General features: G+C 53.7%; 1 protein-coding gene across 2 annotated transcripts in view; it reads left to right on the top strand.

Annotated features, from left to right (window-relative positions):
* Nucleotides 1-23,428, top strand: part of ddr2l (discoidin domain receptor family, member 2, like) — a 30,249-nt gene extending 6,821 nt beyond the window's left edge. Inside the window, exons 2-17 of one of the 2 annotated variants that reach the window (XM_039774222.1) lie at nucleotides 4,951-5,079; nucleotides 5,165-5,267; nucleotides 5,381-5,609; nucleotides 5,690-5,837; nucleotides 11,707-11,812; nucleotides 11,951-12,137; nucleotides 13,643-13,889; nucleotides 13,986-14,102; nucleotides 14,368-14,525; nucleotides 14,605-14,809; nucleotides 15,032-15,339; nucleotides 15,412-15,539; nucleotides 15,626-15,823; nucleotides 15,913-16,147; nucleotides 20,663-20,812; nucleotides 22,781-23,428. In XM_039774222.1, coding sequence (XP_039630156.1) covers nucleotides 5,019-5,079; nucleotides 5,165-5,267; nucleotides 5,381-5,609; nucleotides 5,690-5,837; nucleotides 11,707-11,812; nucleotides 11,951-12,137; nucleotides 13,643-13,889; nucleotides 13,986-14,102; nucleotides 14,368-14,525; nucleotides 14,605-14,809; nucleotides 15,032-15,339; nucleotides 15,412-15,539; nucleotides 15,626-15,823; nucleotides 15,913-16,147; nucleotides 20,663-20,812; nucleotides 22,781-22,912 — 2,712 coding nt within the window. In that variant the 5' untranslated portion in view covers nucleotides 4,951-5,018 and the 3' untranslated portion in view covers nucleotides 22,913-23,428. The remainder of the gene's footprint in view (nucleotides 1-4,950; nucleotides 5,080-5,164; nucleotides 5,268-5,380; nucleotides 5,610-5,689; nucleotides 5,838-11,706; nucleotides 11,813-11,950; nucleotides 12,138-13,642; nucleotides 13,890-13,985; nucleotides 14,103-14,367; nucleotides 14,526-14,604; nucleotides 14,810-15,031; nucleotides 15,340-15,411; nucleotides 15,540-15,625; nucleotides 15,824-15,912; nucleotides 16,148-20,662; nucleotides 20,813-22,780) is intronic. The other variant, XM_039774223.1, reaches the window with a different exon arrangement.
* Nucleotides 23,429-24,268: the final 840 nt, after the last annotated feature.

Raw genomic sequence — 24,268 nt, 5'->3', positions numbered from 1 at the left:
GGGCACAGGGGCACCGAGAGAAGCTGGCATCGGGGGGATTCAGCATTTAACCAGGTGGGACCCGGCTTGTCGGCCATGTTTTCTCTAAATGTTCTCCTCAGAGTGAGAACAGACACCAAATGCCATCTTTGTGACTTTAACTCTGCCATTGTTGTTGGTGCCTTTCATGCCCGTTGGTCCTAAAAACAAGCAGTTGGCCCGGAGGTGACCTGACATCGGACCCCGAATGTAAAGAAATTGAGGAGTTGGACAAATGAGAGGGGAGACCACTGAGTCCGTCAAAGAGCTGAGAAACGAGAGCGCCATCCAGTGGGGTCTTTGATGTACTGCCACCAAACCAGGATAACCTGGTGGGAAAGAGGGCAGGGGTGCCAGGACAGGTGGCCCGACTGTGAGTGGCAGTGATGGTGAGATCAGCAGGTCTGTGAGTGAAGAAGAAGAAAAAGTGATAAATAAAAAATGTGCATTTGATTATGGCGGGCGCAGTCGGATTGGCGTGGCACGGAGCCCGGAGTGGTGCTTTTGGGGGGGTCTGTGTGCACGCCGAACGGCTGTTTGAGATCAAATTACGGGCGCGTCGAGTGACGCCAGCCGGGGACGCCTATAAAGAACAGGAAGAGTGCCTGGAAAAAAGTAGGCCTGCTTCACACTTTTATATAAACCATAAAAAGTCAATTAAAAATTCACAATCGGCTTTAACGGCCTCTGCAAACGATAATTAGGACCTTCTGAATATCAACATGCGAGCAAAGAAGAAAACGAAAGCGAGGGGCCCGCGTGCGTTGAGATGAGACCTCTGAGGTGTGCCACGCCAGCTCTCGTCCTGCTGCAGTGGGCGCCCATCTCCGTCCTGACGTCTCCTCCGTGAGAAGGGTGGGCAGAGCGGCACTAACTGGACTCTAGACCCTCGGCCTTCCGTGTGAGGTGACAAGTCAAAGGCCTGGATGGACTGGTGGGCGGGCAGCCCTCGGTCATCTGACCACTCGGTCCATTTGTCCCCCGTCTGAAGGTCCAGCTCCACGTTCTCGGTGGTTTGTTGTCAGATTCCCACAAGTCTTTGTGTGACCAAGTGCTTCCTGGCATCAATCCTCGGTGCGCTTCCCCTTCGTGCCCGCCGGTGCCCTTGAGTACCTGACTCACTGTTGGGTGAAGAGAATTCTGCTGGATTGACGATTTTGAAGCCCTGGATGAGGACCCCCATGTCCTTCAGTCCCATGATGCACCTGGTTGTCTTGCCCTGCCTTTCTCATATTGGGGTGACCAGACCTGCCTGTGGGTCCCCAGATGGGGTCTCACCAGTGAGTTAGAGTCTGAGCAGAGCGCCCCTCCTTTTGGATTCAGCGCTTTTTACGACGTGACCTGACATTTTATGTGCCGTTTTATCGGGCGAGGACAGCCTTGTGTCCCCTAAATCCTTTCGTGTGGCTCGGGGTCTCCCACCTCGTATTGCTGTTTGAGGTTCCTTTAGCCCACGTGGACCACCTGGCACTTTCCTCCATTAGACTCCCAAGTGTTCTGCCCGTCCCGTGTGTCCGGGTCGTCTTGAATTGTTTTTGCTGCCACTTTGGTGTCCGCCATTCCTCCATTTTTAGTGTCGGCTGCAAAGTTTTATTAACTGCACCGAACTCGGGGTCACAAAAACAGTGAGGAGGGTCCAAGGACAGACCCCCTGAGGGTCTCCACAGGTGACCTCCTCCATTCTCCTCTCAACTGCTGGTTAACCAACTTGAGTTTTGGGGGTCACCTCTGACGCCTGCAGCTTCGGGGTCCGACTGCGTCAAAGGCTTTAAAGGGCGACGTCCGTTCTGCCGTTCGGTTTGCTCTTGTCAGCTGCTCCCCTCGTGAGCCCCCGCTGGCTCTTATTTAGTACGTCATTCTCATGTTGGGGCTTCTCTGATTTATTTCTTTTTGTAAGACTTGGTGGTCTGCACTGACCAGGACCCTCTTTGTCTCCGTTCTTGAGTCACATTTGCACCTTTCCAGTCCTCGGCATTTCATCTCCCTGAGGTGACAGCTCAGCTGTGCCTAATGAGGCTTTCGAGACGACGTCCTTCATGTCTTCTGGTACGACTGGTAAACTCCCATCAGGTCTGGGGGGCTTTGTTAGCCTGCAGCACATCTGACTCTTCTGTCTTAACATCTGCATGTTGTGGCCAAAGCTGGGAACGGCGGTCAGGCAGACACACAGACCACCAGGCGGTGACCAGGAGGTGAAGTTTAGTGTGGCTCGTGTTCATTTGTTATTTTTGTCATTTGCTGTGGTGACATCACTTGGAGTGGCACATGGAGGAGTGCTGGCGTTCATTGAAGATGGTCGCATCCCAAAGGACTTCATAATGGCAGGATGGGCCGGGGGATGAAGGGGCAAAGCAAAGAGCACAGGCGGAGGTCTAAGAAGGACGTTAAAAAAACTCATCATGGCGTCCAAAATGGGTCCGAACAATCCCCCCAAAGAGCAAGTCACCCCCCAGCTCAGTTCTGGTGGCCGTCCGTTAACCTTAAAAATCAGAAAAACGCCAAGTCCTGGAAACTGAAAGCAGTTGAGCACAGCAACACGCGCACAGAGCACCAGCGCCTCATCTGCTCGTCTTCACCAGCCATCCGAGGGTCCGAGACCTCAACGCCGACGTCCGCTCTTTCAAAAGCACGAAGTTCCAGGGTCTCCTCAGCTGGCACGTCCCAGCCACCCATCAGCAGATGCCACTTTATGGCCACGACCGTCTGCTAAAGCCATCTGGGTGCCACACGCCGATGTGGGCTCCGCATCTGAGACTGTGCAGTGCCGTCAGAAATACGGGCAGGATGGGCGCCGCCAGGGCACGTGATTACATGTTTTATTGTTGTTATTTCTGGATATGACTCAACATTACAAGAATATTTCATAAGTAAAAATGTTAAAATCTGTTTTATTATTGGAGAGAAAAATGGAAAATAGTGCGACATTGAAAAGAGTCAACAAAGTCCAAAAGCCCACCAGGACACTAAACCGCGCTGTGACTGACGTCTGCCACTTCTCAGGTCAGATGGCTGAGCCGTGAAGCCCCCTTGTCTCTGTAGATGTTGGCGCGCTGTTGACTTCTTCACAGGTGAACGCCTCACAGCAAACTGCCATGTCTGGGCCAGGAGAGGGGCAGGAGACCACCGCAGACACAGACAGGCGGCCAGCTCTTCATCTCCGTTTGTCTCTGCTCTTTGGTTGGCACAGTTGCTCTCCTCAGCACTTTCTCCGTGTCTGTATTGTGAATTGGAGGTCTAAGCTGCCCACCGCAGCCTCCTTGTCGCACACCTAAGGGTCCTCTTCTCCCGTTTCTATTCGCACTCGCTGAACGCTCGCTTTTGGGCCATCAAGCTAATTCCAGGCTGGGCCTCCTTTTGCCCGCCAAACAGACTCTGACCTTCATGGCGTGGATCCCCCCCAGGTGTTCTTTGAGATTGACAAGATTGCGTCTCTCAATTTCTGCCAACTTGTCAGCTGCCCGTCCATGCTGCCCTTCTGCCGGACCCCCTAAGTGAATTTGGGTCGGGTGATTGGGAAGGCCAGTGAAGGACACTGAAGTCCCCATCATGTTCACGAGACCACTCTGAGATGATACGATGCACCATCATGCTGCAGGTAGCCATTAGAAGGTTTGTGGTCATAAAGGGATGGACGTGGTGAGCAGCAACACTCACACAGGCCGTGATTGGCATCGATGGGCACAGAGTGTGTCAGTTTCTCACACAGTTACACCAGCCTGGACTGTTGACACAGTGGATTTGTGATGTTGGCACAGAATTCTGAGGCTGCCAGCCCAAACTGAGACTCCTCAGACCAGAGGGTGTTGTCCAGTTTTGGAGACCCTGTGTCCACCGTGGCCTCCGCTTTTTGTTTTTGCCTGACAGGAGTGGTACCTGGCATGATGTTTTCCTGTTGTAACCCGTCCACCTCAAGGTCCGAGGTGTGGTAGATCCTGAGTCTGGCCATTCTCCTCTGTCCCCTGTCATCAACAAGGCCTTTCCATCTGTAGAACTGCCACTCGCTGGCACCATCCTGGCTGACCTCCAGAGGCTCTTGTGCGTGAAACTCCCAGGATTCAGCAGTTCCAGAAATGCCCAAAGCAGCCCATCTGGCACCAACACTCCTCATGCCACAGTCCAACTCACTGAGGTCACATCTTGTCCCCGTTCCGGTGTCTGATGTGGACATAAACTGAAGCTCCTGACGTGTGATGTGCAGCCTTTTATGCATTGCGCTGGGGCCACCTGATTGGCTGATTAGGTCACTGAATAGATGAGCGGGTGTCCCTAATAATTTGTCCATTTTAAAGTAACAGCGGGGACGCACCATCCTAATCCCGTTCCATAATATTTAACCTCTCAGTCCTGCCACATCTTCACCTCCTTCTGTCCTTCCTTCTCCATTGCTCTCTTCTCTGGACCTCCTCAAGTGCTGCTGTGTCTTTTTCTCTAATATGGAGACTAAACTGCGGTGGGCCGTCGCCGTACCCCGGGTTTGTTTCCTGCCTTGCGCCCTGTGTTGGCTGGGATTGGCTCCAGCAGACCCCCGTGACCCTGTAGTTAGGATGCAGCGGTTTGGATGATGGATGGATGGAGGCTTCATGAGCGTCGTCCCCACCAGTGGAGCTCCGCTGTCTGACTAGTTGGTGGGAGGAGATTAAAGATTGCGGGTCACCTGTCACTACCCTGTGAGGTGACAGGACATTTTTGGAAGGCAGAATTGTTCTAGGGTGAGCGTAGTGGAGCCAGCTGAGGGGGGCATACAGAGAATTGGGGGGCCAGGAACCCAAATGTGAAACCGTGAGGGCTGAATGACCCCTGAGCTGTCTGCTGTTTGAGATGAGGCCTGAGGTGCAGCCCTCCTATAATGGTGGTCTTCTCTAGCATGGTGCACGCTATCCTGGTTTTTGTCTTTGTCCCCTCACCGCTCTCCTCCTGCTGTTTTAATTCCAGGTACACGGAGCTCATCTTCACCCCTTTGGAAATGTAGACCTGAGGCTGGAATAGCAGACGCCCTCCCCATGATGCTGTGCTTCCTGCTGCTGCTCATACCAGCTGACGTGTCCTCTCAGATTGACCCACGTAAGGAGCCGCCATGTCCAGGTCACTTTGCTTGAGTTCTTGTCCCCATGAGGCCTCAATTCCCCCTGTCTGTGTGTCTCTCTAGGGCACTGCCGCTATGCGCTGGGCATGCAGGATGGCACCATAAAGGATGATGACCTCACAGCATCTAGCCAGTGGTATGAGAGCACCGGACCACATTACGCAAGGTAAGGGGATGCCAGGTTGTGCCACTTGCTGAGCAGTTTGGTTCTCTTAATCTGGCGTTTGTTTGTTTGTTTATTTAGTAGTTTGTTTGTTTGTTTGTTTTCCTCTCCTGAAGGCTCAACAGGGATGAGGGGGATGGCGCCTGGTGCCCAGCGGGCCTCCTTCAGCCTTCAGACGTGCAGTTTCTCCAAATTGACCTCGGTGCCCTCTACTTTGTGACACTGGTGGGGACGCAGGGACGGGATGCCAGGGGAAATGGGAACGAGTTTGCCCGCATTTACCGGATGGACTACAGCAGAGACGGCGAGCGATGGATGTCTTGGAAGGACCGCAGCGGTAAAAAGGTACGATGCCAGAGTGAAGGGAGCTGCTGCCCCGCCGGGCACCCTGAACCCGTGTCCTCATGATTACTTGCTCTTTCTAGGTGATCCAGGGCAACGAGAACCCTTACGAGGTGGTCCTGAAGGACCTTGGCCCACCCATCATTGCCCAGTACGTGCGGATCATCCCGGTCACAGAAATCCCCACCACGGTGTGTCTGCGTGTTGAGATCTACGGCTGCGTCTGGAGCGGTGAGTGGGGGAGCCGAACGAATGCCGGGGGTCCAGCGTTGTATTTATCACGGAGGGGTCCGTCGTGAGCGAGTCCTAGAACATACGATGACCCGCACGTGTGTCCTCCACCTCTGCTCTCGTTGTCAAGTCACACCATGCAGTCGGAGCATTGCAGCGTGCAGTGACACAAAGTCGCGGGACCACCGCAGTGCAGCAGTCACATAAACGCGGGGCGAGTGCAAGACAAGTAAAGAACGACGCTGCCCAATAAACGGACAAATCAATCAATCATATCACTGGCGTATCACAGAAAGCGTCCGCCTCCTCCACTGAGTGGGGCTCTGGGGGTCCACCACTGGAGCCTATTGCACCGTTTCATCTGCTGGACTCGCCTGCCCCCCCGTCTGTCCTTCTGTCTGCACCGACACCAGCAGGTCAACAGGATAAGTCTACAGTACTGAGGAGGGGGTCCGCGGAGTGGCCGAGCGCCAGCTTGAGGTCAGACACGGAGGGTGTTTACGACAGGGGGCACCACTCACCAGGAGGCTGGCACCAGGCTGTGTTGGTGATTTCCGTGCCATTAGCGGTGTCATCCAATGAGGTGGCACACCTGCCGCTCCTCCTAAGTGCGGTGAAATGAACAAGTGCGGTGAAATGAACGAATGTGTCTGATACTGCACTCGGTACAGTCGGGGGGCCGCCTTTGTTGAGAGGGCAGTGGGCATGAACCGCCTGTGTGGTGTGCTGACGAGAGCATCCTGACCGCTGCCACACACGATGGAAACACGGACTGAGGACGGGCAGCATAATCAGAAATACTAGCAGGGGGCTCAAAAAAAGACCACCAAGCCCACTGAATGCTGAGTCAAAGATGCACACACAGTGCCACACAGCATGGGCACCACACAACGTTCTTCATTTGAATTTGTACCCTGACTGACTTTTGGACAACCATGAAATGTGCGACGCTGACTTTTCTAACGTCACGGTGGCTGTCATGTGGTAGCAACGAAGCTAATGACAGTAAAGAAATGCCAACCAACATGGCAGCTTGCCAAGGCGTGACATTGCAGGTATCTCTGAATGTTTTAAATATTCATAAAAGAGTCCAAAAGCTGGCAAAACTACGTGGAGACCTGCAGACCTGAATGGCGGCCCACTCTGCCTGTGTCTGCCAATCCCGTGTCTCCCCCTAGCGTGGACCACAGGACTGGGGCCTGGGGGGCATCACCCGTGTCTGGGTTACCTTTAGCTTGATGTTCACGATGTGCCAGCAATCCAAGAGAAACTAAACTGGCTTTGCTTCACCAAACTGTGCTGTTTAGTGAGCTGAAGGTGGGCACCATGGAGCCAGGAAGGCTGGCACTTGATGTGCGAATGTCGGCCAGAAGGATCACTGGGTCTGGTGTGGGTCACCAGCGGGCACACTTGAACTGCCGCGACGCTGGTTCAGTATAAGGCGGTGTGGATCGCGGTGCCACTGGGTCATGTCTCACCATCATTGGTCCGTGAGCAGGTCGAAGCCGTTGGCAGTGCTGCCCCATTTCTAAGTGAGCTCGTCTCACTTGGGGGGCCGGTTTGCATTCACATTACTGCTGGTGGGTCGTCATTGAATTTCAAAAGGCAACACTGGGGTGCAGCACCATAACGGCTGAGGAACTGGCGTGATTGAGAATTAGCCACGTGGAGCGGCGCCCATCTGAACAAACCGTAAGGAGTCAGAAAACACCCGAGACCCTGCGAGACAAGAACAAGATGAAGAGCGAAGGCTGTGTTGCATGCGATTTCCAGAACTTTCTCCCCCAGTTGTTTCCCACCCTCCAGAAGTACAAATCGCCTGAACTCAGTTGGCCGTAAATCGGCGGGTGACTGCGATACAAAGGCCTTTCTCCCTCCCAATATTTTTGTTGTTCTCGTCTGTATCCTGGTAGCAGTGCCCACTTCCCATGAAGCAGCAGGAGTGCACAGTGGCTGATGGGAAGCCGTCGGACGGCCAGGCCGGAGTCACACCCCGTTGGGTCAGCGCGCCGCGCTCAGAGTTTTGAGGTTTTTTGTTTTTGTGTTCCCGAGTTTCGCTGCCCGCCTGTTTTTCTCGTCGTGGGTTGACTTTGCATTTCCAAGAAGGCTGTCACTCCGTTTGCCGTTTATTTTCCTTTTCTGAGAAGTCGGCGGGTCCACAATGGGGGTGCGCCGTTGCTAAGCGTCCCAAAAAGAAAAACGGAGAAAACAAAACGCCGAGTGAGTTTTTACGATTGTGAAATGAATTTTAGTGTCGATTTCGCAAAACTGTTTACGACGGGAAACTTGGCTCCCGTGCTCCTCGCTCCCTGTTCAGTTTCGTCGTGTCGTGTTTCGCGGCGACCTAAGGCGGCCATCGATGGGGTACGGGGGCAGTGCCACTGTGCTGCGTATCTCCGATGGTCAGAGCAGCGCCTTTCATTCTGGAAAAGTCGGGGGGTCTTTACACTCCTGCAGTCGGCGTTCTGCGCTTTTTACACGTTATAAGAAAAATAGTAAAGAAATGCCATCCAGCCGCCCACCCATTCATTTTCTGATGCTTATGTGGGTCTTGGGGGCAGCCATCTAAGCAAAGATGCCCAAATGTCCCCCCCACCGCCTCCAACTCCTCCAGGGGGGCTTGCTTGCCAGGAACTCCCATTAAGCTGAAAGATCAGATTTATCCAGAATCTCCTGGGGTCTTCCCTGAGCTCTCCTCCTGGTTGGACATGCCCAAGACCCCCAGGGGTCCCGAGGCCTGAGCCACCTGAACTGGAGCAGCATCTCTAGTTTGAGCTCCTCATGCTGTCTCTAAGGCTGAGCCCCTGTGAAGGACCCTCGTGCCCACCATTTGTATCCATGTTAGAGTTCTCTCAGTCACTGACCACAGGTGAGTGTCAATCCTCAGACTGACCGGTACAATATCCATGTGACTGCGGACCCCGCTCCGATCTGCCTGTCCCTCATCTGTGCCCTTCTTCCCTCACTTGGGGACTTAAACTCCTCCGCTCATCCCCAATCCATAGAGGCCACTTCACCCTTCTCCGGCTGAGACCCGTGACCACAGACTTGGAGGTGCTGATCCTCATCCCGGACCCCCGAGTGCGTGTCTAAGGTCACAGCCAAATGAAGCGGGGGGACCACATCACCTGCGCAGACATGTGATCCTGAGGCCATCAAACTGGACACCCTCCACTCTTTGGCTGTGCCTAGACATTCTGTCCTTAAAAAATCTGAACAGAATCGGTGACAAAGGACAGTCCTGGCAGAGTCCCACACCCACCGGGCACCAGTCGGACTTGCCGCCAGCAGTGCCAACTGTAACATTACATTCCGAGTTGCGTTTGTCCAGAAGGTGGCAAAGAGTGAATGATGGAGGACGCCATGTTGCAGTGACTGTAGGTAGATGTCATGGCCACCCAGGGGACATGGTCACAAAGTGACAAGGCAGACGAGTTTGACAACATGGCGTTGAGATTGGCAGCAACTGTGAGTCAAGTTTGGATGACACACCTCTGAGTCGTGTGATTCCCAGACACCGCCACACCTGCTGACCACCTGCCCCCCCAAGAGCCCAAACTGTCGAAGGCGTTCTGGGGTCCGTGGAAATTCTAAGACCGCCATGTCAACACATCGAGCGTCTCCAGCGCCACGAGAAACAAGAAGGGGTTCGATTCCAGGATGTCATTTTAGTGAACAGAAAACACAAAACCCGAGGTGCTCCTTCCTTCTGATCCTATGCCACTGTTACCTGAAGCTTTGGGGAGGAGTGGTGGGGCGGGTGGGCTGTCTTTACACCTGGCAGCTGAAGTGAGGGGTGTCAGTCTGAAGGTAATGTAATGTTATGCTATGCCTGCCGAGAAATCCCACCGCTGCCTCCAAGTGCATCTCAGCCTTGCAGCTGTCACTCAAGGGACATTTGTACACTCTGGGGACATTTATCACCTGCAGTTGGCACAGTCGTACGCGCTGCTGCCATGTAACACCACGCTCTTGATCTGAACTAATGGCCCAAGTGCATCTCTGTGGTGTTTGGGACCCCTCCATGTATGGCTATCCAGCCTGGGGGTCTCCTTCAGTATGTGGGCAGCTCAGCTTGACTGGCCCCTCTAATCCTACTGTGAACATTGGGCATTGGCCTGACGTCAGTGTGAGGATTGAAGACGCGCTGCGATGGACCGGGGTCCCTGTCCCACCCTGTGTTGGGGGCATCAGGAGATTCTCCTCCATCCCTTGTCATCAGCGTCTTCCATATCTGGTTGCCTGACCTCTCGTTTTTGTTTGTGAGTTAATCGGTCTGATCCAGGGGGCTTGTGTCCAGGTGCAGCTGCCCACCCGACTCTTTATAACTTTATGAGCTCTGCAGATCCTCAAGTAGAAAAGCATATTTTGGATGCGTCTCGGGGGACTTTCTTTCATGAGCTGCGTCCCTCCACTTTCCAGCCCTTCACACCCTCCATCAAAGCATCTGGGAGGCGGGGGTCCTGTTGCCAGTGTGTAAATCTGCTCACAGGCCTCGTTAAAATCGCTGCCATGTGTTTATGTGAGGAAATCTGAAAAGGGGGTCTGCACATGGTGGGCCTGCAAACTCCCAGTGAAGGTTCTTCTCCATCTCGCCGTCTTACAGGCCTGACCGGACTGGTGGGCTGCAGTGGGTCACCTCCTGGAACACTAGTCACATGCTGCTCCGGTCCTCCCGTGTCTTGGCTCCATTTTAGTGTGGTGGGTAAGAAACCCGGGGGCTTTGATGTTTGTACAAAAAAGTATTGGAGTCCACGCCAGAAGTGGAGAGCAAGTCCTCTTCTCGGCCTTCCCAGAATGCTCTGCTGCGTCTCCGGTGGGGCAGAAGGAGCGACGATGGGACCACTAAAAGAAACGTGCGTCAAAGAGCAAGCCAAGTTCATAAGCGTGGCTTTCAGGTCTTCATAGCAGGAAACCAAGACGTGCGCGCGTGTGCCAGTTTAGTACCACTATCACTATCACCATCATCATCGTCGTCACTATCCAATTCAGGCTCCACACACCCACGTGTCTTTGTGTTTTCTGGCGACTGCTGATTGGCTGTCAATCACAGGAAGGCGGCGACTCCCACCAACTCTCCAAAATGAGGGCCGTGAAGTCTGTGACTGAAATCGCTAGATAAGGCGCGCAGTGTGACAAGGCCGTAATCAGCCATCTTCATGACCACCAGATCACAGTCGCGGCCCCCTCGGACGAGAGGTCCTGCCATGTGCCGCTGGCTTAGGGCACCGCACAGAAATGACTGGAGTGGGATTGTTTTTATTTATTTTAATTTTGAACCCCTTTTGATCAAAGCAGGATATTCGCCCACTGGTGACAGTCCATCCATCTTGAATCCCCCTGCAGTTTTCAGGCGTTTCTGCTGCATTCGCCAAAGTTGGTTTTCACGATGAACTGAAATGACTGAAAGTCGTGGCACATCAGATGGCCTGGCCAAACACGTGACCCGTGGACTGAGGGGGTTCCTCAGGCTTTGATTTAAATCAGGAGGTGGCACTGGGGGGTCTGTGGTCAGTTCTGGCCCTCGCACACATGAAACACACAGAGAGACTGTGCAGAGAAGAGGGGCCGAGGGGAGGGCACTTCAGAGCGAGTGACATGGGGGTCTCAACGGGATCCTCAAAAGGCATTGATGAAGTGTGGAGACCATGGGTCAGGGCATTGGTGGGCTCCTCACACAGAGGCTCATGGTTGGGCACTGAGAGCCACCAGATATGTGCCCCTAGCTTCACTTACAGTAACGGTAGTGTGGCAGTGCCCACCTATGAACACTGTGGGTGTTCGACTTGATCAGTTTTTACCTGTCCGGACCACCCTGATGGCCTCGCTTGTCACTCATTTCTTTTTCACTTTTGCTGTTTCCTTTCAGATGGGCTTACGTCCTACGAGGCTCCGGAAGGTCAGACCATGGCTGCCCCGGGTTATCCCAGCACGTACCTCAACGACTCGACCTACGATGGCATTCTGGAGCGCAGGTAGGTGTCGGGGGGGCCAGTGGGCTTCTGGGTCCCTCACCCCCCCTTCAGCCTCTTGATTTCTCCTGTAATTGTCACCCCCTAGTGGTGGCCTGCCTCATCTATGAAGCTGGCATGTAGTTTTTATCATCATTACAGGTGGCTACATGGTGGCCTTGGGCAGCTGACCGATGGGCTCATTGGACTTGATGACTTTGTGCAGACCCACCAGTATCGCGTGTGGCCGGGCTACGACTATGTGGGCTGGAGGAACGATAGCTTCAGCGAGGGCTACGTGGAGCTGCACTTCATCTTTGATCGCTTGAGAAACTTCACTTCCATGAAGGTACCAGCAGATGGCAGCGGTGCTTTTCAAAATAGCCATCTAGGTGCCACTTCATTTGTCCCAGGATCCCAGCATCTCTCTGGGAGTGGCACGGCGCCCATTCACAGAGTCTTTGTGAAGGGGTTGTAGTTTTTGGGATTTGATGTGAATTTTAAAACCTGGGGGGCCACACACTGCCGGGATGGGGTGACCTTCAAATGGCTGATCTGCTGTTCTTTTTGTTTCTTAAATCAAAATTCCTCCAGTGGAAGAACATCAGAGAAGCAGAACCAGCATCTTTCAGGGCTTGATGAGCAGCAGTTGTTCACCAAAGGCTCTTTGACCTCTGGGGTTCTTCATATTGGTGGACCAGTTCCTACTGGAAATGCCTAAATGACACCCCACAGGACTTACGGCTGTGACACCCACTCATGTCATCACAATGGTGGCCCAGGTCCTGTCACTGCCCCTTCTGAGTCACAGATCAAATACAAAACCTGAAGACCTCCACAGTGGCCAAGGGTCTGTCACTGCCCCGGGTCACTTCACCTGAAGCCCTCCTACTGGGACTCCCCAGATAAGCTGCACCAATCTGACAGTGTGGTGTGGCTGAGGCGGGTGACCTCACCCCTAAGCAGTTGGGTGGCTACCTCGCCGTTACCCCATAGAGGGCCACACAAGGTGCCTGCGTCTGAACAGGCATGCAGGACAAACTCCATCAAGGCCGGGGGGCTTCTCCTGCCAGGTTACCTTTGTGCCACAGTTTCCTGCTCGTTGCCACTGAAGGAGCAAAACAAACTGTGAATCACTCGAGCGGGCACGCCGGGGCAGGTGACGTCGATCAACAAGGCAAAGTTCACGGAGGAAAAGTGCAAACTTGAATTTAATGAGCTAATAACCTCAAGGGTTTGTTTAGCGCCCCCTGTGGCTGTGCCCCCACATCCTCACAAGAGGGCCCTGAGCAGCTGTTGCCCACGCTCCATTACAAGGGCCTTGTATGGCCCCAACCGTGCCAAGGTGCCCGCAGTCCCAGCCCTGAGCGGCTCCCCCTCTACAGCTCGGAAAAGCTTCTGTTGAGCTGTTGGCAGTATTGGGCACCACTGCACCTCAGTGCCCAGACACCTATGCTTGGTTGGTGCCAGTTTATAGTCACCAGTTAACTGTCTTTGGGGATGGGGCAAACCTTTACAGATGGATCTGTGAGGCAGCAGCACTAACCCCTATGCCACCCCAACGCTAAAATCATCTTTTAAGTGTACTACAGTTGTTTGGGGGTAAATTAGCAAACCAGTGAAACCAGTAAATGATGCATGAAGGGTTTGGGGGACGAAAGGGAAATCCAGCATTGAAAAAGCAAGCAAACATCTTTGCCATTAGAGCTTCAATTTAAAGAACATTTAAATGGTCAGCTCACTTCCCACACCCCTGTTGCCCCCATGGCAGCTGGTACCATGTAATATCAGACCTGGTTGGCACCCGGGTGGCACTTATTGGGCCCACTCTCACTTTCACTCGTCTCTCGGCAGGTTCATTGTAACAACATGTTCACAAAAGGCGTGAAGATCTTTCAGCAGGTCTCCTGCGTCTTCAAGCGGCAGCTGGTCTCCAACTGGGAGCAGGAGGAGGTGGGCATCACTACCATCCTGGACGACAAGAACCCCAGCGCCCGCTTTGTAACCGTGCCCCTGGGTGGCCAGCTGGGTCGGGCGGCACGCTGTCGCTTCTGGTTTGCGGATACCTGGATGATGCTGAGCGAGATCTCCTTCCAGTGCAGTAAGCAGCTGGTCGACTTGTCCTTGGGGGGTGTAGGGGGTACTGGTGGCCATTTGATGGAGTTGCAGTTGGGTGTCCCCTGTTGTGTCTTTGCAGGCGCAGATGAGTCGAGGAGCAAAGCTGCACCTGTCAACACGCGGCTGCCATCTAGGCTGAGCACGTCGGCTCCTGCTGTGGGGTCCACCATTGGCCAGAGTCCAAGTATACCAGTCAGTGAGTATGTGGCATGAACACAAAGACCTGTACCAAGCACATGTGGTGGTCCTCAGACCCACTTAATCCATTCCAGGGTTGGGGAGGGGCTGAACCTGGCAGGAAACAGCCTGGACAGAGTGCCAGTCCATCACAGGGCACTTGCTCACCCAGTTTGGAGCCACCAGTTTACACAGTGGGCCTCAGTCTGGGGATGTGGGATGAGGGAAATGGGACTCTGTTGCAGTATGGCTCACCCAATCTAATCTCTCCTTCCTTTCTCCAGAGACCACACCTCCATTTGTAATGAGCCGGCCTGTGGAGCGCCCCAGTGACTCGGGCACCTCAATTCTGATTGGCTGCCTCGTCGCTATCATCCTGCTGCTACTTGTCATCATCTTCCTCATTCTGTGGTGCCAGTGTGTCCATGGAGGAGTGCACAAGGTACGTCTGTGAGCCCAGCTTCTCATGCCAGGCCTCGTGCCCACCAGCCAACCCACTGGGTACCACCCTGTCTTCACAGGCCCCACGGCGGATCTTGGAAGAAGGGACGACCATGTGGTTGTCACCCTGCGGTTCTGCCTTTGTGACCCAGGACCCACCCGTTCCATCACGTGATGCCCAGACTACCTCTGAATACGAGAGGATCTTCCCGCTTACTGATGAAGACCCCCCACTGGCACCTCCTGCCCATGTGAGAAAGTCAACTGTGAAAACTGCCAACTCAGGTACCCCAATGTGGAGTTTGTGTGTCACTCCTTCCTATACTCTGACCCCAATGGTCCCATACTACAGTAGCTGCCTTGTGACCCCGGGAAGTCATCAAAGATTTTAAATCACGTTGCCAATTGGCATGATGTGGGCCAGGGAGTGTCTAGTGTTGAGATCCCCCATGCAGTTCCTTTGGTCTCCACTTGGGGCGCTGCTATCCACGATGTTTTTTTTTGCAGGACGCCGACTAAAGAATGTTGAGCCGGACCTGACGCAGTGCACGTCTCGCCAGGCCTCCCCCCGCAGTACCCCCCACTATGCTGAGCCAGACCTGACGCAGTGCACCCCTCGTCAGGGCTCCCAGGCCGGCGCCCCTCACTACGCCGAGACGGACATCGTGAGCCTACAAGGGGTGACCGGCAGCAACATGTATGCCATCCCAGCCCTGACGGTGGAGTCCCTGACACGCAAGGAGGTCTCGGTGGGGGAGTTCCCGCGCCACTTCCTGCGCTTCCGTGAGAAGCTTGGCGAGGGCCAGTTTGGAGAGGTAGGCCTCATGCGTCTCCCAGTGTCCCATCAGCCCCCTGCCGTCTGTTAAGCCACACGTCTCTTCCTGCAGGTCCACCTGTGTGAAGCGGTTGGTTTGCAGCAGTTTCTCCAGGGTGACAGTCACCTCTTGGATGACAATGCCCAGCCAGTTTTGGTTGCTGTGAAGAAACTTCAGGACAATGCCAGCAGAAACGCCAAGTGAGTGTCTCCACCTGGTTTTTTGGAGTGGGGTCTTGCAGGTACGGGTGTAAAGGAATCAAAGTGTCTTGTGCTGCTCTTTTGAGGAATGACTTCCTGAAGGAAGTGAAGATCATGTCCCGCCTGAAGGACCCCAACATCATCAGCCTGCTGGCGGTGTGCATCACCTCGGACCCGCTGTGCATGATCACTGAGTACATGGAGAACGGAGACCTCAACCAGTTCCTGTGTCAGCGTGAAATGGAGAGCACGCTCACACACGCCAACAACATCCCGTCAGTCAGGTAAGGAGGTCACCCGCCTGGCTAGTGGAGTGGCCAACCTTGGCCCGCTCTCCAGCTAACTTCTTCTCCCGTTCTCGTTCTCATCACAGTCTCACTGACCTGCTGCACATGGCTGTCCAGATCTCCTCCGGCATGCGCTACCTGGCCTCGCTCAACTTTGTTCACCGTGACCTGGCCACCAGAAACTGCCTGGTGGACCACCAACTCACTATCAAGATTGCAGACTTCGGCATGAGCCGCAACCTCTACAGCTGCGACTACTACCGGATCCAGGGGCGCGCTGTGCTGCCCATCCGCTGGATGGCCTGGGAGAGCATCCTGTTGGTGAGTGTGGGACGGCTTTTGAGGGGTCTGTTGGGGCCCAGCGCCTGGTGAATAGACAAGCTGGTGGGTCTGTGCTCCTTGGCGCCCCCTGGTGGACAGCAGTTACCTTGATTTGTAAAAATCGTGAAGATTCAACACCTTCTTTATCAAGGCATTGTTTGTTAGACAAACATTTCTTTGGCATCTGAGAATGACCTGGAAACGGCAGAAGGAAGAGCAGATCAGATCTAATCTTCACATCGATCAGAATTACTGACTAGCAGAACGAGTTCAGAAACAAAAAGCCAAAGCAGAGGAACACACAGCTTCTGTGGAAGGCTGCCAGATGCCCACGTGGCACACGGATGTTTTGATCTCCGTGACGTTTGATGTTTTGGCTCGTCAGTCAGTTCCCAGGTTTCACCTGATTGGGCCCCTGGGTGTCTTCACTTTCTGTTCCCCCACCAAAGTCTCCCATCTGCTCCATGCTTTGTGTTCTCCTCTCCCTGGAGCAGCCCCAGTATGTCCTGGTAATCTGTGGATGCTTGGTGTTTTGTTATTGGATGCCCTGAAGCTTCCTGTTCTGTCTGGTGCCATCTCGGGCACACAAGCTAATGCCTGAGCTTCAATATTCCATGGTGGTGAAAACTTAAGAAAAGGATTTGAGGATGCACTGCTAGAACATCCACTTCACAAGTCCGTTTCCATCATTTGCTCGTCTTGAAGTCCTCTTGGCTTCTCCAGATTTTATGCCCAGGATTGTTATATTTGGCCTCTGAGTTGTTCCATCTCCCTGTTTCTCTCCACTGTCCTTGCCGAGAATGTTGTGTTTCAGTCATGTGACCCTGACATGAAGTCCTCCCCCACACCCCCACCGTCCTGAGGTCGCCCCCTCAATGCAATCCAGGAAGGTCCATGGTGGTCCCAGTTCCAAGTTTAATTTCCTCTGCAAGGTGCCAACAGGCTTGAATTGCACTTGTTGTGCCTTGATAGCCCCCTGTAAGTCATGTCCAGAAAGCCTTAGTGTTGACCTTTGATATGTTAAGACCCCCTTTTGAAGGACTGAGTTCCTTGCAGTTCCATGTGTCCCCCTCCTTTACATGTACCGGGGAATCCCACAGCAGGGCTGAATTATATAAGAGTGCCTTCCTGGGGGGCTGCACAGCTCTGCTTCTCCTCCATCTCTGTTGCGTCTTCCCACTCCATATTTTGTGATCCTCACTTAACAGAGTGATTGGCCTCCAGTGTTTTATTTCTTCTATGTCTGCCTTTTAGGGGGTCTGGGGGATGAGTCCCTTGCTTCCATGGATGGAGGACTCCTTCATGGTGGTCTTGGTGCACCTTCAGGACATTGCCGGCCCCTAAAAGCTCAGCTGGAAGGCAGCCTGCTGCTGGACTTCTATTTGTGTTCTTTGAAAGCGTTGGTTGCTTCTCGGTTGGGACCCTCTGATGTCATTCCTAGTGTCTCGTTGTGTCCCAATTACTGTCTCTGTTAGCTGCTAGCAGGCTTTTTGTTTCTTCCAGAACTTTCCTCTTTCTTCCCTCTGTAGGTGGTCCTTTAGGACGCCCGCACTGCCTTTATCTTTGTAATGTTTCACTTTTTTAGGAGAAGGAACCTGCACATTTCTTCTGTTTCGTGAATTGCACTTTAAATCTGATGTTTTCTGCGTGCCTCTGGTAAACGCCCGACATCTTGTCTTGAACGTCTTGAGTTTTGGCCTCCTTACTCCGCGTTTGTTGCTGTTCTAATTTAACGTGGTCAACTTTCAATGCTGTCTTCTCCTCTCCTGGCCGACCCCACCGCTTGTTCTTCGCTTTGACGGCCCGTGAAGGTTTCTCACCCCTCATAATTTTACACAAATTCCTCTTTTGACCTCGCCGTCTTCAGTTAGCTTAACGCCAAATTCCCAGATTCTGCTTCCACCCTCAATGGCTGCTGGTTGGAAAAAGAAGATGGAAGCAAAACTAGAGGCTCAACTAAAAAGCAACTGTCTACGTCCCTCCACCGCCTGCCACTCCCCTCCACATGTCTCCCCTTTCATCTCCTCCCTCCTCTTGTTTCGATATTCCAGAGTGTCATCGCACGTTCTCGTATCGTCGTCCTCCTCCGCGATCATCTTGTTTGGATGTGTAGCTGGTGTCTGTTAAGTTTCTGAAGGCCGTCTGTCTGTCTTGTGTTTCTTTTGACGCACAAAACCTCCAACTCTGTGACTCCGGCCCCCCAGCCCTGCCACTCTCGGCCCGCTGATCGGATTCTCCTTGGAATTCCGGCTTCGGGTCCAACAGTGTGGAGCGGCTTCCCTGTCACTACAAAACTCAAGGAGGCCACGGCTTTCATGTCCTGCCAGCCTGCTTACAGACGAGGAATGGGATTCCTGAGCAGGGACCCCCACATCGATGGAGAGGCGAGCTGAGCTCTGAATGCTCTGCAGACTCCATTTCTCACATTGATGCAAGAAGCTGCTTGTTGACTTTCACCTCACCAAAGAGCCGCTACACCCTGAGCCCACCATTCTGGGGGTCCACGTTGGCACCAGGCTGGACTGATCAAGCAGCACTGAGGGACTGCAGAAGAGAAGGGGCAGAGCAGACTCTTTACTGACTGCGTGCCATTAACGTGGCTGGTGACATCCTCTGCATCAGGCTGGGATGACCCGCTGCGGCCACCCAGGGCCAGAGGTGGAGACCCTTGGTTTTCATGCGCTCTGTGATGGCCAGTGTGGAATGCTGGGCTTGTCACGTCACAAACTGAGAGGACCGCTGAATTAACAAGATGAGTAAAAGGGCAGGCTGAGTGGTGGGATGCACTCGGGACCCCCTGGAAGTAGAAGTAGAGGAGAGGATTACAGCGAAACCGAGTGCCGTTGTCATCAAAGCTGCACATGCTCTTGTCACGCAGCAGCATGGAGGACATTCGGCCGATGCGTGTCAAGAGGGGCGGCTGAGGCTGCTTCCCCCCGTGCGGTGGGCTGAGTCCGAGCTTTTCCTCCGTTTGTAGTTCTCGTGTGTTTCTGGGATTCTTGTCATTTGTTCTCGTGTTTCTTGATCTTCTCTCACCTTGGGTCAAATAAACTTCCATCGATCTACAGTATGCCTGCCGTATTTCCTGGTCAGTTTTATAGCGCCTTTCACACCTCTGTCTACTGCTGTTTCCCAGAAGGCCATGTGGGTTTTGCTCTTCCTCCTCCTCCTCTTCATCACTCCGCACATCTCGCCTTCCTGGCTCTTTTTTTTAATGACTTGCTGGACGGCTGCTGGCACAGTTCCTGAACTCGGCTCAGTTTGCCCATCTGCTCCTCCTACTTTTGGCGTCCGATTTCATTTCTGCGTTTCTTGGTATTTTGTTCTCATGCCGCCTGCTCTACCTGGTCACGTTGCTGGCACATTCTGAGAACAAGTCAAGCGCCTTCACGTGTTTCCCCCTTGTAGTCTTGTGTGTGTTTCCTTCTCCTTTCAATTTTCTTGAGCTCACATTCCTCCCGTTGTGACCTCCTTTACCTTCTGCTCCATTACTCACCTTCTTGGAGGACACAAGTGTCCCAGGACTGTCACCAGCCCATTGTTGTCCTCCTCCTTTTGCTTCAATGTATTTCTCCATGAAGGGGTTGCTAGTGGACGCCACCTCAAACGTTCATTGCTGGGCACTGCCAACCTAAAATCCACTTGTTCTTTTATTCTGTCCAGCTGCCATTTTGTAAGGTCTGTGGACCTGTTGGCCATCAGCTGTTTGTGGGTATGAATGAGCCTGGCACGTCCTGAATCAAAGGCTGGCATGGGTGTGAAGGGCCAGTGTAAGGCCACATCCCCGTTAGACAGTTGATTGGCTGCCATAAGATGACCAGCAGTTCTGGCTTCAGCTGGAGTTTCTCAACCTTTATGCCCTCTGGACCCCCCGCTGACCCCCTCACAGGCAGCAAATGAATAGCACTTTAGCTTCTCTTGGTCAGACAAGCACAGTTAGAAAAGCGGGGGGCTTCTGCTTGATGAAATGAGAATGTCACACAGCAAAGGGAAGGGAATGTCACAGCAACTCGATAGCTGAAATGGCTTTTACACGACCCACCGATTGCAACCTGCACCTCAAAGGGGGCCGCAGCCCAGTGGTTGTGAAAGGCTGACTTAAGAGGAAGACTCTGACATTTCAAAAGCCACTCTGCACTTGCTTAACTCCCTGTTGCCACATGTGAAGTGCATGCTGGGTAACTGTGGTACAATTCTAGGATGGCCGGCTGCCCAGTCGTCCTCTGTGTGATGCCGCATGCTCTCCCCGTGTCTTCTCCAGTCCCAAAGCTGTACCCCTTTAGCTCTGGGCTGGCTCTGTGGGATTGAACTCCATGATAAGCGGGCAGCTAACCCGGCACGGGCCACAATTCCCCAGGGGACTGCATGAGGTGGGCTTTTCTGTGCCATCAGGATGACGGGCTGCTTCATTCCAGTAGCGAGTCAATGCTGCCCCCTTTAGGCCCACTTGTCTCATTCCAAGTTCCTCCACGTTTTTAATGTCCTCTGTCTGTCTGTCTGTCTGTCCGTCCTCAGGGAAAGTTCACCACGGCCAGCGACGTGTGGGCCTTCGGCGTGACCCTCTGGGAGATCTTCACCCTGTGCAAGGAGCAGCCCTACAGCCAGCTGTCCGACGAGCAGGTCATCGCCAACACCGGCAGCTTTTTCAGGAACGAGGGCCAGCAGGTAGGCACCGTGTGCCACGTCACTAGAGCAGCCTACCTGAGAACAGACACCTAAAGTACCAGTGCCAGGTCTCAGAGCCCACCCTAGTTGTAATTTGGACCGTAGTGAGGGGGGCACACAATGCACCCCAAAAGAAGAGAAGTGGGATGTCTTAATTAATGAGTTGGATGTAAAGTCCAAAATAGAACTGGGAATAGAAGAAGAAGACGACCAGAGGAACAAAGCTTTTATTCAATTCACTCTGTGACGGCCCACCACAGTCCACCAGCCGCCCAGACCACGGGGTTGGGGGGGGGGCACAGCATCAGGCAGGGGAATGGAGGACCGCTGGCCTGTCCTGTCCTGTCAGCCACACAGACACACACACACCAAGGCCGTCATACTGAGGGTCTTCCCGTATCTGTCGAGGCTGGATGACATTTCCCGACTTAGGAGGGGCTGCTTATCAGGACCAGGACAAGGTACAAAGCACAGATTATGGTCCTCGGAATTGTATTTATTTGTTTTTTATGACATCAGTCAGGTCTTTTATGGCCCTCCTGGCCACATCTAAATCAAACGAGGTGACAAAGGGGCTTGGAGATGGAAGGTGACTTAGGAAGTGACTTGGGGTTGGTGCCCGCACAGTTGCATCTTCACGAGTTTTCTGTTGTGTGAGATCATCGGGGGTCCGAGTGCCTCTGCCAGCTCTGCCCTACCACTGAGGGTCTGGGCCGATGCCCCAATGTCCTCCTTCACCAGCTGACTCTTAATTTAAGCCATGTCTTCCTGTGTATGAGTTGCTGGACCACTCCATTCACACACAAGTCCTTCGGTGTTTCCTGAAGCCCCTCGGGTGACTTCTCTTCTCTTTGTCTTGCGGGTCCCAACCGTAGCCCATAAGCCCCTGACTTCTATAATGAGGCAGTTTAAAACTTCTGCTTGTCCATAAATTGAGCAATTTAATGTTTTGCCAGGTGCACCCATGGCATGAATGTTAACAGGCTAACTTGGCGCACTTCTACCGATGGTCCTCAGGACTCTGTCACCGCCTTCTGATGCCCACTGCTGCCTCAACTGGCCTTGGTGTCTCGGAGAGCTAGTGTCATTTCTATTGATCTTAGGAGCTGCCCCTGGTGCCACACTGCCACTGATGTGACAACGGTGTATGGCGCCGAGGGGTCAAAGGCCTTCAAAATGGCCAGATGAACCTCACTAGCTGGTAGGTGCAGTCCATGGCGGGTGGCACTTCGACCACCACCTTGACCTTTTGGCTCTTTGGTCCTTTAGGTGTTTGTCATCTCCTGCTCAGTCGCGCCTTGTTAATAAATGTAGTTAGCGCAGTTCTGCCCCTTTGGACAGTTTGTCCTCACTTGATGGGCACAACTGAATGGTGAAATGGCCTGCCCCTGCACTTGGTGCCATGTACCCCTGTCTACCCATTTTGCCCCCAATCTTCGGTTGTTGTCCCCTTCATTTCTGAAATGACCGGAGTGTTTTGAGGTCTTGCAGTGAACAGGATGCCAACATTTGTCCTGAACTTAAAGTCAAAATGTTGGGGGTCCACCTCAGAGGCCCCCGTTTACCACAGTAGGCTAAACAATGAAAAGAAATCAAAGTGAAGGCTCGGGGTCGTGTCGCCTGCCAGTCCGCTCTGATGCCATCTTGCAGTTTGTTCAGAAGGGGCGGTGCTACTGGTTGGTTGGAGGCGGGGTCAGGGCAGGTCAGAAGGTCGGGTGTTCGTCGTAAATGAAACACATGCGGTCTGTCAGGTGGTGGGCACTGATGGCGTCTCAACAGCCAGACTACTAATGGGGACAGTTGAATGGTGACACTGTGGCATTCCAACAGAACGGAGATGCCACACCTGACTGGTCATCGTCTATCTGTCTGCCTCTCCGTTTTGCCTTCTGTCTCTGTCACCTGTCTGATTGTGGCACACTCTTTCAATGCTGCCGATTTTGACTTTGTCCTTTTGTCCCCCTGCAGATCCTCCTCACCTCGCCACCCCGCTGTCCCCAGCTGCTCTTTGAGCTGATGCTGCGCTGCTGGAGTCGGGACATTAAGGACAGACCCTCCTTCGAGAAAGTGCACCGCTTCCTGCGGGACTGCGCCCCCTAGCTGCCGGCCCCCCGCGGAGCCAAATGAAGCTGTGGAGGCGCGGCGGACGTGGCACGGGGAGGCCCTTGGCTGGACGCCCGTGTGCCACGCACCCTGGCACTGATGCTGTACGCCTGAGGGCCGCGCCGGAGTGCGAGCGTGAGGGTCTCGCCTCCGGTGGGCCGTGGGACTGCATTTCACGGAGGCGCCGCGGTGGTCTCCGTGGTCTCTCTGTAAAGCACTGTTTGTATCGTCTTCCACCCACACTGGACTTTGCTTTCCTTGTTTGTTGCGTTTTGTGCCTTGATGTGAATGTGTAGAACATGTGAGGTCGGCAGAGGTGGCCGCCGACCCCTGACCGAGGGACACTTTAATGGGGCTTCACGCTGAACTACTGTCACCACGTGAGTGGACGTCGTCGCCCAAGGAACTGAAAAGCTGGGGGTCTCGCCACGTGGGGGCCACTCTGGAGCTCTGGCATAACAGGTCAGAATTGTAAAATACGAGAAAAGGGCAAATAAAGAATGAGAATGAGAAGGGCGGGTGCCAGTCAGTCACTGCTGTGTCGTCACCCGGGCCGGGTGGCATCTGTCACTATTCATAGCATGGAGCTCTGTGACCAGGCACTATATGGTCAAACCAGGTAAGGGGGCTGACGCCTTTGAATGTTCTTAAAGATGTGCCCACTGGGCACAGGCTCAACAAGTTAGCTGGCACAGTGCCCCATTCAGGTGTGTGACATGCCACCGCATGCACATGTAACCCAATACTTTTCTTTGATTTTGTTTTCTTTCATTTCTTTCTCTGGAAGTCGGGCACCGTGCCAGTAGGTCAGCTGAGCGGCGGGCAGCCACCTCCTTGACTTCCAGGAATCCAGAGCTGAAGCCGAGCTGGTCGGGCAGGTGCAGGGGGCTCTCCCGGATGTCCTTCTTCTTCCTCCTCCTCCTCCTCCTCTCACCCTGTCATGTGCCTCGTCCCCCATGGGTGCCCATTTCTGACATCTGTTCCTCTGCACCTCTTTATTGGTTTTTAATAAGGAGCTTTTGATGGGCCCACGGGGTCCCGGCCTCTCACATCTGCTGACTCTACGGCATGGGGGGCCGTCCTGCCGAAATGCAAACCTGATGCTCGGCGGGCCAAGGATGAAAGTGATGATGGAAACCACATGAGGGGCGTGCGGGCGCCCCTTGTTACTTTAGGGATGCAGATGTTGCCTCAGTCATCCTCCATAATGAAGATGAGCAGCAGGTGCGGATGCAGAATGTGGGGGGGGGCACACTGAGTGATTGGCAGTGCCAATGCTGAGGCTGGACACCAGTGAGGTGGCCCACTAGGATGGATGAGTGGCAGCTGTTGTTGTGCTATCTTGTCCCCCCA

Source organism: Polypterus senegalus, chromosome 13 (genome assembly GCF_016835505.1).
Source record: "Polypterus senegalus isolate Bchr_013 chromosome 13, ASM1683550v1, whole genome shotgun sequence".
Taxonomy (NCBI): domain Eukaryota; kingdom Metazoa; phylum Chordata; class Cladistia; order Polypteriformes; family Polypteridae; genus Polypterus; species Polypterus senegalus.
This window is presented reverse-complemented; position numbering and strand designations above follow the sequence as displayed.